Source organism: Cyprinodon tularosa, unplaced genomic scaffold (genome assembly GCF_016077235.1).
Source record: "Cyprinodon tularosa strain WSP-4 unplaced genomic scaffold, ASM1607723v1 ctg109, whole genome shotgun sequence".
NCBI classification, from domain to species: domain Eukaryota; kingdom Metazoa; phylum Chordata; class Actinopteri; order Cyprinodontiformes; family Cyprinodontidae; genus Cyprinodon; species Cyprinodon tularosa.
Window position 1 is genome coordinate 986,875 of NW_024037882.1, and position 17,556 is coordinate 1,004,430.

The window sequence follows — 17,556 nt, forward strand, 5'->3', positions numbered from 1 at the left end:
ATATAACAGTCACCTCTTGAGCAGATTAAAGAGGGAGGGATGGTAACCTCAGGGCTGGATGGATGTTTTTATTCTCTCCTGGGAGGTGTGGCCAAGGCTCTCATTCTGTTACGTAACAGAAGAAAAAAACGTGACTACGTTGGGCGAAGTTCACATCTAACAGCATAAAGTGAGTCAGGAAATCAGCTGGACATTTTTCACATTGCGAACGTGTGATATCAGAGGGGAAAGCGCCAGGTTTGCTCCTTCTGTCATCGATGGAAAGGAACAGTGAGGTTAAAGGGAAGGGAGTTCAGTCCTGATCCGAAGAATGTAAAGGAAACGATGTGCTCTACGGAAAGCAAGACGGAGCTGCAGCCGACATGTAAGGATTGATCTTTGAGCGGAGCTCCGTCACCAGGCAACGCTCCCGGGTGACCAAGGTTACCGTGGGGAATGGAGGGTGGGTGTAGGTGTGGGAAGGAGCTGCTGTCCCTCACGGTGGGGAATGAATCTACCGAACCTTGGTCACATTCCGGTTTTCCATGTCCCCCCAGCGTCAGACCCAGCTCTGCTCCTGGAGCTGAAGACCAGACGGCCTCCGTCGCTGCTGCACCTGGCGGGATGCGAGACCTGGAGCGTGGACTTCTCCCCGGACGGAACCTGGTTCGCCTGGTCGATGGGACACGGCATCGTGTGGGTGGTCGCCTGGCCGCTGGACTCTGAGTAGGTTCACCTGGACGCGCGTGACCCTGAAGAGGGCCACACGAGCCGCTAAACACTGACAACTGCCTGCTTTTATATCAATGAAATTCTACAGAAATTTGTTTTGCTTTTATTTATTTTTTTCATACATCAATTCCTACTAAATACTTATTTATTATTTAGTAGAATACTAAATTCTAAATTAGTCGCTAAACACTGCCAACTGCCAGCTTTTATGCTTGTAAATTATTGAAATTGTAGTGATATATATTTTTTTGCTTGTATTTATTTATTTTGATCATACATCATTTTCTACTAAATACTAATTTTCAGATCATTTCATTCCTAATTTTATCAACAGTCGTTCTGAATAAAATTCATATTTACATGTACTAATATCTACATTAAATAGATTACTTATTATTAAAATAGTTATTTATCTCTGATTTCACTAAAGACTCATAGATGACACTGCAGAGACATAATTTTCTCTTCACCCCATAAGACAAAATCTCGTTTCAAAAAGAGCATGATTTCTGTATTTGTCATCTTTACTGTTAGTATACTGATGTGCATAATTAACCATAGTGTTTTTGTTTTCAAGAAACATATGAAAAATTTTAATGTTAAATAAGTTAGAACATTCCCCTACAGAGTATTACTGCTGCCACTCTCTGTATTAGGGGGAAAAAATGGTAGGGGTGGCCAATGATTGGCAAAGGGTGGCCATGGCTACCCCTGGCCCCCCCATTTAGCTCCGCCCCTGCCCCCCCTGCCATCGGTTCTCATGTTTGGTCCTGGGTATGGAGAAATGTTGTCTATGGGTCAATATTCAGATAATTACAATCAAATCAACCCTTTCTCTGTATCACAAAGCATGGGTTACTTTCACTTAATTAAAATAATCACAGCAGATCTTTTTTTCCTAAGTTTTACTCATTAATGGTAGTGATGCTTTTAACGTATTCAACATCAGCATTTAATTATCAGTGTTCAACCTTCTATGTCTATTGAAGTAAACTTTCAAACTAATGGCGCAGTTTGAAATGAATTGAGCAGCACAGTTATGAAAGTATCGAGGTGGGCGTCATTAGCTGAAAAACAACAAGTAGAAAATCACACTTTCCTTGTAGTTAACAAAAGAAGCACCTAAAAAAAGCCTGGTGTCATCATCAGCTCAGGCTGCACGCCGCCCACATTTGGTATCTGTGTACTTGATTCTAATCTCGCCCACAGAGAGGGTCAGGATGGACAGACGGACAGAGCGGATAAGAGCTTCAGCTGTGGTCACCCGGTGTGGGGGCTCGCCTTCGGACCTAGACCGCTGGCAGCTGTGCCTCCAACTAACCCGTCCCAAGGATCTAAAGGGAAAAGCACCCTGCTCCTGGCCACTGGCTTGGAGAACGGGGTGATCAAAGTGTGGAACGTGTTAACAGGTAGAGCTCAGTCCTCCTGTTGAGGAGGTTAACCTGGGTTGCATCAAGCAAAAATAAATTATTGGTCAATTCCTAAATATTTTCTCTTCATTTCCAGGGAATGCTGTTTTTGATCTCCATGGTCACGAAGGTGTTGTTAGGAATCTGGTTTTTCCACAAAACGGATCCCTCACGCTTGTCTCTTCTTCTCGGGACAAAACTCTGAGGATTTGGGACTTGTCTCACAAAGGTACACAACCATCAGATCAACAAAAAGAACCAGATCCGTTTCAGTACACCCTACATGTTGATTCATCAAAACAGAATGCCAGCTATTTTCTGCATTTTAAAAGAAGGAATCTGCAGCTTATCACTAATACTTAGACACTGAATGCAACCGAATGCCATCATTTCTCCTTCGTTTTATCCGAGCAAGCTATACCGGGCCTGCTCTAATTTAGAGCCTTATCGTGTTCCCTTTAGGGACTCGTGTTCCCTTTCTCCTCAGAACAGATTGCATAGTGTACATTTCCACATCGCCGAGGCTGCTCGTTGGGTCCCAGTGAGCTCACTAACTGTCTTCCTCATTCCATCTAGGGAAAAAGGTGCAGGTGCTTTCTGGCCACAAGGACTGGATTAGCTGCTGCTGCGTCTCATCCGACTGCAGCATGATCGCTTCTGTTGGCAGGTTTGACAGAGTGAGTCTTTTGCATCCCTCCCACTCTTCATGATGATTTTAGCTCCTTACCTGCATCTTAAGATGCATCACTTGTAAGGATAACACATGCAATTGAAACCAGTTGTTTACATACACTGTATAGAAAGACATTATTTATTTATTTCACTTTGAAACTTAATCAGACTGGATTAGAGAATAATTTAGTTTTGTTAAACTAAAAACTAGATCAGAAAAAATGGATAATTTTCAATTGTCAGAATCTTCTTAAATCAGTGTTTTGCTATTTAAGCTTCTCACAGCAGTCTTTTTCTCTCTAATTTGGTATTTTTCTTCATCATTATGCGATGGCGTCAGCTTTGTAGGTCGCCTTGCTTGCACATACATTTTCTACAGGATTGAGATCTGCGCTGTGATGGATTCTTGAAAACAAACAAATGCTTCTTCTAAACCTTTTATAGGGCAAGTTACAAATTTTGATCACTTGCATAGGTCTAGAAGCACAAGATCTATATCCAGCCATTGAGAAAAGACACTGCTACATGGCTGTATATCTTATTTTGGCATTTGACCAATTAGATGAACCCTTGAATGAAATATTACCTACTGTAAATTAAGTTTAAAAAAAGGTAAAAAGCTAATTGAAAAGTTTAAAAGTTAATAATCCTAGTTAACAATTATATTTAGGTTTATAAAATGAAAAATGTAAGTGCCAGTATCAGCATTATTGCCTCTAAGGTTATGCTGTACCAAAAAATGTATTTCTTTCCCTCTGAGTGATCTTCATGAATTTCTTATAGAAGCACTTTTGTTATTTTTCTTAATATATTCGGGAAAGTTGGCTTTTCTTGTTATTATCTTGACATTAATTTTTGCCATCAAAATATCCATATTTTCTGAATGTTACAAAGGTAATAAGGTCCTTTCCTGGATGCCAATAACACTATTGGCTTGAAATTTGGATTTCACTGAGTCCCCTTTAAAGGGTTAAGTTACTTTGCAACTTAAGGTGCTCCACTTGGGGTTGTTGTACATTTAGACGTCTCATTTGTTCCCAAAGTTTAACCTCCTGGCTGTTATTTAGGATATTTCTTAGAATTTCTGTTAAATATTTTTTTTTTCCTGCTGATCCAACGCTTTAGGTGAAGCTGCCCGGTGCTTTACAGCCTGGATGGTTTTCCTTCTAAAGCAATAATTTTCATTTTCTGAAATGCTCTATTTACTCTCATCAGACCACAGGTCTTGAATAAAAAATGAAAGTGTGCATTGGGGAACTGGAATTTCTCCTCTCTCTTACCAATCTCAGTGAAGATCTTCAAACTGTGTTTTGTATTTAATTTCTAAAGTTTTTTGACCTATTTTTTCCCCAGGGCTCAGAAATAGACATCTGGAAACTGTATCAGGTGAAATAAAAAACATGTAGGGGATGATTTTTATTTTATTAAACTCACTTAAGGCTCGTTTCTGTTGCTCTGAGCCTGCAGTGTTATGCTTATCTGCTCCTGTGTTGTCAGAGGACTGACGGGGAGTTAAAAACTTTGCCGCCATCTTTGTTCTTTTCACAAGGAGCAGCAGGGTAGAGCAAACTTGACACTTTCCCAGCTGTTGCTTAAGTAATACCAGATTCAGTGAGTCCTGCTGACGAAGCCCAAATGTGTCTGAGAGTCAAGTTACGTGTTTTGTTGTAGTTCATACAGAGATTCCCAGGGTTTAGAAAACAGTTCAAACAGAAAGCGCTCTGAACCCTTCCTGATCTTACTTTGACCAGATGGTGTGCCTGTGGAGTCTACGCTCGTATACGTTCATCAGGAACCTGACCGGGGGGAACAATAAGAAGCTGTGCCTCCTGTCATCTTGCGACTTTTCTCCAGACGGAGCCGTTCTCGCCACCGCGGCCTTTAGCGGCTCCAGCTGGTGGATCGACCTCTGGGATCCTTACACGGCTGAGAAACTGGCCACTCTGGCGTAGGTTTTTCCTGGAGTTTTTCTGTTTTCCATCTTTGGCTATAACGTACAGTCAGTGACTTCTGCTGCTTTTTGACAGGGATTACTTTGAAGATTATGGACAGAACCAAATCTCTGCAATACAGTTCTCCCCAGATGGTATGCATCTGGCAATCGTGACGGATGACAGGCAAGTGGTTTGTCACTTCCGTTAAAATGTATATATAACCGATCGGACAAATGATTTCAGACTAATTTGTTGTGTTTCTGCAGAGCTCTGAGGGTCTGGGAGCCTGGAGATCGACATATGACAATGCAGACGAAAAGAGACAGAGACTCCAGTGGACTCTGTTGCAACTACCATCCACAAGGAGGGGTCATCGCAACCGGGTAAAATGAAGAGTCAATAATAATGTAGATGTAGAAATTACTACGTGGAAAATTATGACATCTTTTTTTTTTGCGTTATTTGAAGACTTTATACTGCAAAAGCCAATAAGTCCTAAAAGCTTAAGTGTATAAAGCAGACAACAAACCACATATTCCTTGTCTGCAGGTTAAAAAGCTTGATATTAGCTTTTTTTTTTTTTCCAGTATTCCAGCATTCTTTTTCATGTAATTCCAAAACAATTCTAGAGTTCAATGCCTGGTGTTTTTCTTTGTGCCAGTTTAAAGATGAAAGCTTACTAAAAGAGCCTGTTCTTTCATAGATGATTAACAAAAGGATGGATGATAATGAGATCAATGGGCAGGGATGAATGTGACCTTTGGACAATAAGATGCAGAATGAAGTCTGGAAATCTGACTAGTTTTTCCTGCTCTGATCGGAATATCGGTCACAATAAGTCTGTCCTAAAAATGGGTTAAACAGCACAATCCCTGTTTAACCCATTTAAGGGGGAGGGGGCTCCCACTAGTGTTGAAAAGCTCCTTTCTGTAAATGTTAACATTTCCCACCCTGGGTCGGATAATCTGTCACCGTCAGGGCCTTTTATTGAAGCCAGAATATTCAGCAGGACGACAATGAATTTTATTTATTTAACCTTTATTTTACCAGGAAGTCCCTTGAGATGAAATCTCTTTTTCGAAGGAGACCTGAAATAACGAACAAAACTTCCTGATTTATTTACTTTACACAAAAAGTGAATATGAACTGTTAGTGGTTCACATTTAGTGTCCTGAGAGCCTTAGATGCATGTTTAATTTTTATTTCCTTTAATCTCATGAACACTGGCATTGCACCAGACGCTTAGGTTTTTTCATTAACTAATGCATTCACTGTAGAACTCCAAATAAAATGCACTCTCTTTAGTTAAGTGTTTGTTGACTTTTAGTCAAAATTTATGTTGACAAAGATCCTTTAGGTTCACTTTAAATCATGGCCCAACATGGCTCCTGTGTGGGATCCCAACTAAACAGCTCATAAATGCACAAAGTCAACGTTTCTACGTGGTCTAAGTTTTGGTTGAATCATTTGCAGGGTTTACGTGAGAAAAGGAAATATCTTTATGGACCCGAAGGGAGGAAATATTTCCCGATCGGAGGTGAAGGGATTTGCTCAGGGAATCGATGATCTTGCAGCCTCTCCATAATGCAAAACACCCGGATTTCTGTCAACAAGGCAAACTCTGGAAATTAGATTCTGGATTTTTTTTTAACATTGAATATTAAAAACGCTCCATAATTTAAACCAGTTAATGGCCTTCCTTAAGAACATTAAAAATGATGTTTTAACCTTAATAACTTATTGAAGTGTTTAATGCCATGTTTGAAAAACAAAAAAACATGACCTAAAAGGTGCAGCATCTTTTTCAGATGTTGAATCAGCAGCTCCGGAAGTTCGGGAAGCCTCATCTTAGTTTTATTTATAAATTTTTTTTCTGCCTTTTTGTTGTTGGGCTTCAGAAGCCCCAGAGATCAAGAACTGATAACTGGACATTTTTAGATTATTTTGTGGCTTAAAAAATCCTGTGATTTTGAGCAAATGTGAATACGAAGAAGGTATTAATGTGGTGAAATAGTAAGTTTGGTAAGATGACTTCATTAGAAGGTTTATTGTTCTGAGTTTTAACCAAATGGGGGATAACAGCTTTAACTGTGGTTTGACAAAGTCCATAAAACCTTTCCAAACTGATGGGTGTGAATTGATTTTACTTTTAGATATTCGTCTGCTTCACGTTGTTAAACAGGTTCTTTTTGGTCTATTATATTTTTTTTTGTTCTATAGACTTGGAGTGTTACATTTTTTTACTTTTTCAGGTTCTGTATCTAAAAATATTTGTTACATCTGAAATATTTAAGTGTTGACAAATAAACCTGTGAAGTTAAATGGTTTTTCACAGAACCTTAAGTCATTCCTCGTTCGTTCTCTTCCTGCAGGACCAGAGATGGCCAGGTGAGGTTCTGGAGGTCCCCCAGAACCGTACCCAGCTTGTGCCACCTGTGCCGCTCCATAATGCGGCACTCTGTCTCAACGCACCAGATAGAGGCGCTGCCACTACCCAAAAGGATTCTCGAGTATCTCACCTACAGAAACATCCCTGAACGCCTCAAGACGTGTTCCTCGTCTGACGAAGAGGACTGGGAGAGTTAAATAGGAATAATAGCTCAGATTATACCTTAGTAACCTTATAGACTAATAAAAATGCCTTTTTGTTTACTGATAGGTTTGAGGGATTAATGAAAACAATTTAGCAACGTAATCTACTTTAGATTCACCAAGGGATTTCATTTATTGCACTACCACTTTAATACGATGCATAAAAGTTCACGTCTTGAATATTACAGTTTTATACAACTAATTTATTGTGTAAATAGGAACTGTACATACATATGTTTCTAATTCCTGTGGTATTAAACAGCAGGTTTAGCTCTGCTTAATTTGCACATGTTTATTGTTAATAATAAATAACCCCAAACTGGATTTAAAGAACAAGGTTTTATTAAACAGATAGAAAAGGAAACATTTACATGTCTGATTTTCTTTTCTCACAATGATGGATTTTATGGTAACATGAACCAGTTTTAACTATGCTGCTCTAGTTACAAATGTTGGGCTCAGTTTGTACATAGATGTAAGTGACTCAGACTGGCATTTGATTGGCGAACATTGCTGCACTGATAGAGAGGTGGACAATCATGCTAGAAGATTATCATTTTATTCCTGTGAGTGATTCTGCATTTGACACAGAGGTCATGACTGAAAAGCACTTTTGTTGCATTATTTCTCACAATCAAGGCCGTCAGTCTTTTTTGGTCTAATTTGGGATGCAGCCACGTGATCTACTTGCCAATTTTGCTTTAGAGCTATGATGAGCCCTAATTTCCCCAGACGTCAGCTCTTAAGAGGCTTCACTGACCACCATGTCTCTGACTGCCTGGAAAGCTGCAACCATAGAGCTCAGCTGGATCTTTTCATCCGTTCCTGAGGCCAGCCGATATCTAAAGAGACGTTACACTATGAGAAGAGTGGTTTTAGCAACAAGTATTTATGCAATTAGTAGTAACGACTTATACTCACTCTATATCAGCTAACTTGATCAGCAGGCCAATCCGAATAGCTGGAGGAAAGTCCACTTAAAGAGGGAAAAACAATTCAGATATTAAATTTTTCTGAGCAAACAGATTAGGTGGTATAAATCCGTGACAGTGAAATGGAAAAATACCATAACATACAGCTGCAGGCAGCAGATAACATACCCTTATTGTGGCCATGAATGGCTTTTAATGAAGTGATGGAAATTTTCTGCTTTCAAAGCGGATGGACTATAAAAGATTTTAAGGTAATGTCTTAAGAATTAAGAACCTCATCCAAACGGGACAAAAAAAAAACAAAAAAAAACCCAGACTCAAATATATCTAATCCACACTGATACTTGGTGAAATCCACTGTATCAAAATCTTTTTTTTTAGCCGATTACAAGCATCAACATCATTCTGGTCTAAGATTTGACAGCATTTTCTGGCAGACAAGCTCATTAATAGGGAAACTAATTAATAGGGACAACAGTTTTAAAAAATGGGTTCATTTCTCAAAGCTTTAGCTACACTGACCTCTGCTGGCCAAACATATGCCTGCAGTCTAATTAGGCTGGTCGTTGAAGTTTTTATTTTTTATTTTACTGTTTATACAAATGGGATCTGAAAAGTGCTAAAGCTTGCTTAAACCTAAACCCGGCAGGGTAATGCGCGTTTTTTTAAATGGCATCTAGATGTGGAGGATAAAACAAGAAAATAATTTCCGACAAAGGATTAATAAAATGATTCTGAAATGTATCCAGAGCCTCATAAACTGTTTTTAAGGCACTTTGAACGTAGCTTAATTACTAAAGCCAGTTAATTGACTTTAGCTTTTTTTCAGAAACCAATAATTGACTGGAATTCTTGATCCAAACAGTCTTTCTTTCTTACGGAGAATGGTTCAAAAAAGAGAGGAAAAAGCCATCTTTATAAGAGAACAATGGCTTATTTCATACAGCAAAATACTGCAGAATTTACTGCAGCATTCATCCCACTACAGGCTGGTGCCGCTGTACTGGTTAGGGATATTTTCCTGGCACACTTCAGACCCAGCCGAAACAGCAGCCGACCAGAACACAGTATCAGTGTGCAAACATCCCTTTATTGCTGCAGGGCAGCCTTTTCCTGTTGGCTACATTCTGCAGGATACTGCATCCCATCATAAAGCTCAGATGATCTTTTACTGGTTTCTTGAACAGAACATGTATCGTGTACGTACAGCCGACATATCTGCAAAAACCGTGTGATCCCATCAACTCCAGGCAGCTCCGTGGTACCGAGAGGGCTCAACTGGGCATTACAAATTATAACAAGGGAGATTTGGGGGATTTCATGGAGCTAATTTCACCATCTCAGAGTTTAGGAAATATCCATCAACATCAAGACCAGTGAGTGACAGTAAGAACAACCCATCAGGTGATTTATTTCAGGCAATAAATCAGCTGCTGCTTGTGAAATCTGACTTCCGCTTTCACATTAGGGGGAACATCCTAGAAATCTTACCAATTTTATCCATTCCAAGCCATTAAATATAAATTTTTATTTTATTTTTGGGGCGACGATTTAAATAAAACGTGACATCTGGATCTGAGCAGTACTTCAGCCTAAAAGATAACGGTCTGTTGTCCTTACTAGTGGCATTTTAAAAGGTTTTTTAAAGAGATTCAAATCCATCTAGAACCATATGAAGTGATCAAAAAAGTGATTAGGTCAAAGGAACTTAAATTAGATCAAACTGAGCTTTTGTGTGGAATTGTGAGGTAGATAAAAATAAACCATAAGACCAAAAGTAGTTGTCTACTTTTACATCAAAATGTTTATAAACTTGAATAAGATCCCACTGTTTATCTGTAAGGTCCAACATCTTTCATAGGGTTTAGCGGCGCGTTCAAAGTTGGATAAAGTATACAGATTCCAGCATCTATTCCAATTCATCCAAAAGGTATTCTTTAGGCTTGGAATGAAGATTCCATGCAGGCCAAACCTGACACACGAGGAGCCATAAGATTGGAAAAATTTAAATGATTGATTTTAACATTTTAGTGAAGCATTTATATAAAACTGGAAATTCAAAATGTCCAGAAAATGTTGCACTAGCAGGTAGAAACAGGAGCTGTTTTCTATCTTACCTCTGTGGATGAGCAGATGCACCTCAGAGAGAATATCATGCAGAGCCAAACCCTTCAAAGTCTTCAGCTCCAGAATTTCTTCAAAAACATTAAGAGTGTAACACAAGCTACCGATCAAAGTCATCTAAAACAAATGCATAATACATTTTCAGCAAAGTGAACCTTCATTTAAACTTAAGCTGTCATGATAATCGGCCTCCATATTAACTGTAGCTTCCAAGGATACGTTTATAAGCTGAAGTAAAGTCCTTGTTGAGGCACCAGTCCAGGATGTTGGCCATGTCTGAGCGGAGTGGGTGGCCTGTGCAGGTATACACTGTGTGTTCTGTGACCTTCTCATACGCCATACTGGTGCTCTGAAAGCACAGACAGGCCCAGCAGAGTTTCTATTAGAAGGAAAGATAGGGCCCCGCCGAGAGCAGCAGATATCAGCTTTTTAGTCGTACCTGCAGGATGTTGAGTGATCTTCTCATATCACCTGACGATAAAGTGACAATGGCCTTTATTCCGTCTGAACTGACATCAATGCTGCCAAATAGGAAAAGGAAAACAAATAAAGATCAACTGTAAGTTTTCAAGCATATCGTCTTTCTGTGGGCGACAGAAATGCAATGAAGGCTTATCTACACTCGACAATCAAATCTTAAGCGAAACCCAAATCAAAAGAATGAAAAGAACTTCAGCTGGAATATTAAATGAGCCCAATGGAGGCATCACCAGCTGAGTCATGTGTTACAGGCAGGGGTAAACAGATGTGGAAGAGACCATCCCTTCTAGGTATTTCAAGGTATAGTGGAGGATTTTAGTGAATTTTTTTAAAAGACCCGCCCTCTCCACTTAAAAAAAAAAAAATATGCAAATGCTCAAACCTGTACCTGCTTCCGAGAGGGAACACCTGTTAAATGCACGAGAGTGTGCACGAGCCCATTTCTCCTCGTGCATGCTCTGTTGAAAAGTTGCTGTTTGCATCACTCATACAACCTTACCTTCCAAAAGGAGATTTGCAATTTTTCCACTATGTCACGAGTCACCACCGGTAAGTGAAAATGGGGATGAGCACATAGGACAGCCTTATGTAAACATATCACCAGAATGGTTGACAATTAGGAGGACCACTTATTCTGATGATCCACCTGGAAAAACAACATCCTCCGCTATACCTTTAATTTCTGTTAGTCAACGTATGCGTATATTTACAGAGACTAAACTACTGCTTCGCTAAAAAAAAAGAGTAACTAGTGCTGAAACGACAAGAGGGATTAACTGTGGTTAATCTAATATTGAAATAATCAACTGATTTAGTAAATAAATAATTGTTAACTGGAGTAAAAATATTGAATGTTTCATTTGCTGAAATAACAAGCTACTTAGAGCTTTAATTAGGCCAGAACTACAAAAGATATTTAAAAAATTGCATAAGTGTAAATAAGCTCTATACAGACATAGTTTTATCTGGTTCCTAATGAGCTTTTGCTATCTGGCTTTTAATTGTTTAGTCAAACGTATAACAAATTAATTGTTAAAATTAATTCATGTAAAAATAATCTAATCACTGTGTTAAAAGCTGGACGAACATAATCCTAAAGTGACCCTTTTTCCATCTCCACAGTTTTTGCTAGATGATTATTAAACCCAAACCAGTAACAGAATTCAGGACCAATAACTGCTGGATGTTTTCCTACTTCTCCTGCTGGATAACGTGCTCCAGTCGAGGGATCATCTGGTCCGGAGACAGAGGGCCGAAGCGGAACCTGGTGCAGCGAGACTGCAGGGCTGGGATGATCTTGGACAAGTAGTTGCAGATGAGGCAGAATCGAGTGTTTTCTGTGAACTTCTCAATGACTGAGGCAGATGGAGAGAACAACAAGAAAAAAGGGAACCAAATATCAGTGTGGCCATTAAAGGAGAAATATAAAATAACATTTAAAATATTTCAAAGCCCTGTACTTAACCTTTTTTATTACATACCAATTTACAAATAGTTCAATAAAAATGCCTAAAATGTATTTCAAATCTCTGAATTAAAGAGACAGAATCAAAATGCAACACAACATTTGCGCTTTGCAGAAGATAAATATTTAAAAATTCCAAATAAAACCTTCACCTTCAGTACAAATTAGGGCTTTAAATCTGCCAAATATGGCAGTTTTAAAAAAGCACAAGCAGGCAGATACATTTATTCACAAGCGGCCAAATGATGTGCTCAGTGAGGCGTGCAAGCTCACAGAGGGCAACGCCCAGGAGAACAGATGGCTCACCTCGTCGCAATGCATTCTGGGCATCCTGGGTCATAGCATCGGCCTCATCCAGTATCACCAACTTGAATCCCTTTCTGAGAGATGAGAGGGATCCATAAACCGGAGGGAGCTCATAACTCTACTTTCAGTTATTTAACATCTAAACTAAGTGGAAGCATCTGCTTTTAAAAACAGGGAGCATTATTTACTTGAAAATAGTCCTGGTGCTGGCAAAACTCAAAATAGGACCTCGGACGACGTCAATCCCCCTGTCATCTGATGCGTTGAGCTACAAAACCATATCAGCCACATTAGAAGGTTAACTCAAAAAGAGGGCAGGTCTAATTATTTAGAAACCTCAATATCAAGTGAAAAAAAAAATATTCAAACACACCTCCAACACCATGGAGTTAAACTCTTTGTCCTTGTAGAGCTGCCTTGCACAGGCCAGGATCGTGGACGTCTTTCCCGTTCCAGGGGGGCCGTAGAACAACAGGTGGGGAAGCTTTTCCTCACTGATGAATTTCTGGACTAAAGTGTTAAAAATAAAAAAAGTCTCCATTCAGTTTTTTTTTATTTTATCCTCTTTATACAGACAGCCACTGGCTCATGGTTTTTAACTCTAGCAGTGTGATTAAATGACGAAAATACTCACTGGTGCTCAGAATATCTTTGTGTGAAATCAAATCATCAAGCGATTGAGGTCTGTATTTTTCAACCCTGGAATACAAAAAAAGATGCAAAGCTCCCATTGTTATTTTCATTCACAGTTAGCCTCTTTAACAAGCATTACGGCCGAGGATGTTTGCAGGACTTGATGCACTAAATAAATAAAGCATATAATGAAAGTAAGTTCAACTGAAACAATATTTGAAGTTGAAACACCACTGTATGAAATCTTAAGTTTAGTTTATACTATCCTCATTTCCTGGGGTATAAATATAAATAAGCAAAGAGCTATTGTGCTCTGCTGACTGGAGATGAGCTTGCTGGAATATTCACAACAGCAGATCTAAACGTGTAAAAAAAAAAAAAAGACTCCAACCAGCCGATCTAACCCTAACAACCAAGGTCAGTACAAGGTCACTCAAATGTTTTTTCCCCTCTACTATGATTCTCAATTTGAACTTAAGCAAGTCATCATCAACTTTTATAAACGGCTAAAATAAGGATCCACGTTTTTCACTTCTGTTCCAATTATTAAATCTGGATATCTGCAGATCTAGATTTTTTATCAATACCAGATCTGTTTGATTTAATGTTATCATGATTACTCCTGATTTTTAGGAGATTTTTTGTCTTAAACTTCTCTCTACAAGCAAGTAAATGTATGACTTTACTAATCTATATCCCAAAAGGAAACTTGAGATCAGTCAGAAGAGCAGGTCATAAAAACAGTAAATCATGTTAAAAGGAAAGATTCCCTCCTTAAACGAATATACATCTATAAGGGTTCAAAAGGACATTACTTATCAAACTAAAGAGATGGCCATAAAGATGTAAACTTTTCCTGCAGTTCAAGATATTTTATTTTAATCTAACTTAAGGTGATCATCAAAATAGATAGGACAGATCTTCCCCTTATGGATCAGGGCCGTTTTTTTAAACACAATTTAGAATTTTCCTAAATATTAGGATAAATAAGGATATTAATATCAGATTGCTGCATCTCCCGCTGAAATCAGTCAGCCATCTGATTGGCTGATTTAAAATATGTGTAAATAAGTGACTGTGTTTTCACTGAGCCACCTGATAAATCCCAGGACCACTGGGACATTGTTAGTTTTTATTATAAACAAGTTATTAATGTTTTTGTCAAACCTATTTTAACATCACACAGTTTAATAAAGTGATAGACATTTTTTGGCCATGCATTGTTAACATGACTCATAATCAGCAGATTTTTGCGTTTTCTGGTTCATTGGTGCATTTATGCCTTGAGATCGCATGGACCAAATGCAATGTCACCCCCTCCATTTGTAGTATTTTGTTAATAAACGATTCCCAGTTGTTTAATTTGAGACCTACGTAATATTATTTATCGTCGTCACTCTACCATCTAAACAGAGAAAAGAAAAAAGAACAAAACAATATTGGCTTAAAAAAAAGGCCCATAAAAATTGGTAGCACATATGGGAAAGTTATACTAATGTCAATGTAATCGGTATCAGTCATAAAAAAATCTTGTATCGGTCCATGTCTAGTTGATGCATTTTAATAAGCAACAAGGAAAGCTACAGGATGAATTCAAATGGGCTTGATGGAAACCGACAGTTAATATTTATGCTTCTCATCCAACAGTTAATAATAATAATAATATTTCTCTCAGATACAGAAAAAAAAAATCAAAGCATTTAAGGTTCAATTTTCTGTTTTTGGAAAAATATGACATTTTTATAGTATACATCAAAAGCGCTCAAGTCTATTCAAGGGAAGTCCCAAGGGCTACCATCGTGTAACTTTTATATGCAACTCTTCTCTAACACACCTGAATCTAAAGGCTCAATCCCCTCATTTAGCTCAGCCGAGGCATGGCAAAAAGATCTCAATTGATTCAGGTGTGTTATTACAACTTTTATGCTCTTTTGTACTATATGCACTCTTTTCATATTGACTGTTGTATTTCTATCTTTAATGGTATCTTGCTTTAACTTTGCCCTTTATATTCTATATAAGCTACTGGAACCAGAATTTCCCTGAAGGAGTAATCCCAAAGGACATATAAAGTTGAGTCTAAGTCTAAGCTAAAAATGGGCTGCATCAAAAAGTTGCAGGATAGTAGCTCTTAAAGCACACCTGGTATAAATAAAACATTTATTTTGATGTGGTAAATATCTTTACAATGTTTGGGGCTTAAATAAGAAAGAAAGAAAGTAATCATGGATTGTTTATCTAAAGGAAGGGATGGATGGATGGATGGATGGATGAGCAAATGGATGGATGAATAGATGGATGAATAGATGAATGGAAGAATAGATGGATGATGAAGAGATGGACGGATGAATAGATGGATGGATGAACAGATGGATGGATGGATGAACAGATGGACGGAATAATGGAAGAATAGCTGGATGGGAGAATAGATGGATGGATAAATTGATGGTGACGATAATATGTTCAAGGATTCTGCACGTTTTTCTTTTTCGAATAACACAGAAATTCAATTAATACTTTCCCAGACTAAGTGGAAACCCTGACCTGCTTGTCCCTTTTCTTTTTTCAATAAAATAACACACGCCATGCTACTATTATTAAGCATAAGTGCACTACAAAAAATAGCACAATTGAATAAGCTTGTAAATTCCAAGAGTGAAAACTTGAGAGCATCCAATAAAATCTGAAAAACTATTTTCTAGGACATAAGACACTGAGAATATCTGAGTTTAAAGTAGCGAATAACAACAAAACCATTAACCCCAACACTTATATATGAACACAAAGTATGTTTGAACAGTGCTCTAGAATAAACAATATTTTATCAGTCTCTAAATATATTCATAAAAGTCCACATTTGAATAGCGGCTAGATAAACTTCCTGCTGAAAGTGAGCAGCTTGTTAAAACACACCGAGGATGTTAGCTAGCTAAAGCTAATAAACCCTAGCATGTCTGCAGGAAACATGGACTTTAAGCTCACCATGGTAGATTCCTGCTCTGTAACTGGCCCTTATTTGTTGACGCCATGTGTTTCGGTAACAGTGAAGGAGATGATTAGTTTTATCAGTTGCCAAAGCTGTTCTGGTTATAGTTTAGTTTTAATGATGGCGGTTTGCCGCGCTCACTGAGCAAATGAGCGTCCATACGTCACGGCGTACAGCCAATTAGCGGAAGCATTTCTGTCCCCGTGGGCGGGGCAACGTTTGCACGTTCTGCACTGCAAAAAATTAAACACGTTACTGAAACAAAATGTTACATACATTATTATTACTTTTTTTTTTATTATTATTGACCCCAAAGTATTTCCAGAACAAATAGAATACTTCTATATGTCGATGTAAATAATCCTAACATTAAGGCTCACATCAAAACCAAGGTTTTACTTAGAACTCCAGACTGCACACAAAGCTGAAATTACTGAAGTGGTACTTTAGATGAAACATATCAGTTTTTTTTTTAAATAATACTTTGAAAAAGAGTTATTCTCTGGCTATGTTCTCTACATGTAACATAAATCCCCCCAAAGCATGATGAGAATGATTTCTGTGTGGGGCTCATAGCATCATGCCTTTTCCTGATCCTAAAACAAAAATTAAATTTTCAGAACAGGCTCAGAAGGAATCCCAGTGCTATGCTTATCTATTAAAAATATAATTGGTAACTATTTTAAATATTAAAATTCTTCCCAATCATTATTTTATGCAAAATGACTTATTAGTGCTCATCAGTCCAACAGCTCACATATAATTGTCTGTGGATGAGGTGCTTATTAAAGCCTATCCTCATTTGAAGGAGAAACCTATAACATAACACATCGTTTGCTTTATAGAACTGTATCGAACGAGTAGATTCAGTGTTGATTTAAAACTACGAGCCCTTTGGATGCCAAGGCAATGGAGCTAAATGTTAAAAGGGTTAAAACACAGCCTATTTGTCAAATTGTTACAATGTTTCTTGATATCATACCATGAAACAAAGGCCTTTTGACCATTTTAATAATTACTTTGTAATCCTATCCAGCATTCATCCATTTTTTGTCACGCTTATTCCTGCTGGGGTTGCGAGGGGTGCTGGTGCCTATTTCCAGCAGTCGATGGGTGAGAGGCATGGTACACCCTGGACAGGGCGCCAGTCTATCGCAGGGCAACACAGAGACAAACAGGACAAACAACCATTGAAGCTCACACCTAAAGACAATTTAGAAAAGCCAATTAAATTTGGGGTTGAGATAAGTGAAAACTTTCAGAATTTTAATTAGTCATCCCTACTCAATGAATATTGCAGATATTCCTTGAT

The 17,556-nt window shown here is 38.3% G+C and overlaps 2 protein-coding genes across 4 annotated transcripts; one reads left to right on the top strand and one right to left on the bottom strand.

Moving 5' to 3' along the window:
• Positions 1-118: 118 nt before the first annotated feature.
• Positions 119-7,686, top strand: wsb2 (WD repeat and SOCS box containing 2). Of its 3 annotated transcripts, none has more exons than XM_038293550.1 (9): positions 119-442; positions 537-705; positions 1,921-2,120; positions 2,218-2,349; positions 2,697-2,797; positions 4,544-4,740; positions 4,820-4,909; positions 4,993-5,109; positions 7,099-7,686. In XM_038293550.1, exons 1-9 carry the CDS (start codon positions 436-438, stop codon positions 7,310-7,312), a joined length of 1,227 nt encoding a protein of 408 aa, XP_038149478.1. In that variant the 5' UTR covers positions 119-435; the 3' UTR covers positions 7,313-7,686. The 3 variants fall into 3 exon arrangements, with proteins under 3 accessions (XP_038149478.1, XP_038149470.1, XP_038149459.1); XM_038293542.1 differs by having other exon boundaries at positions 120-364; XM_038293531.1 differs by lacking the exon at positions 119-442 and having other exon boundaries at positions 488-705.
• Positions 7,639-16,406, bottom strand: rfc5 (replication factor C (activator 1) 5). The gene is made up of 11 exons (XM_038293563.1): positions 16,241-16,406; positions 13,260-13,324; positions 12,999-13,135; positions 12,814-12,893; positions 12,626-12,699; positions 12,050-12,209; positions 10,814-10,895; positions 10,594-10,723; positions 10,368-10,445; positions 8,240-8,294; positions 7,639-8,160 (listed from the first exon to the last, which is right to left on the bottom strand). The coding sequence occupies exons 1-11, from the start codon at positions 16,285-16,287 to the stop codon at positions 8,061-8,063; spliced, it is 1,008 nt and encodes a 335-aa protein (XP_038149491.1). The 5' UTR covers positions 16,288-16,406; the 3' UTR covers positions 7,639-8,060.
• Positions 16,407-17,556: the final 1,150 nt, after the last annotated feature.

What these genes read in the sequence shown, in the direction of transcription:
- wsb2 (XM_038293531.1), top strand. Translation starts at nt 488, where the DNA reads ATGAATCTACCGAACCTTGGTCACATTCCGGTTTTCCATGTCCCCCCA. An exon ending in TTGGGACTTGTCTCACAAAG is followed by an intron (nt 2,350 to 2,696) that starts GTACACAACCAT and finishes CATTCCATCTAG; the next exon opens with GGAAAAAGGTGCAGGTGCTT. An exon ending in GAGAAACTGGCCACTCTGGC is followed by an intron (nt 4,741 to 4,819) that starts GTAGGTTTTTCC and finishes GCTTTTTGACAG; the next exon opens with GGATTACTTTGAAGATTATG.
- rfc5 (XM_038293563.1), bottom strand. Translation starts at nt 16,287, where the DNA reads ATGGCGTCAACAAATAAGGGCCAGTTACAGAGCAGGAATCTACCATG. An exon ending in CAAAGATATTCTGAGCACCA is followed by an intron (nt 13,136 to 13,259) that starts GTGAGTATTTTC and finishes TTAACACTTTAG; the next exon opens with TCCAGAAATTCATCAGTGAG. An exon ending in GCATCTGCTCATCCACAGAG is followed by an intron (nt 8,295 to 10,367) that starts GTAAGATAGAAA and finishes TCCCTCTTTAAG; the next exon opens with TGGACTTTCCTCCAGCTATT.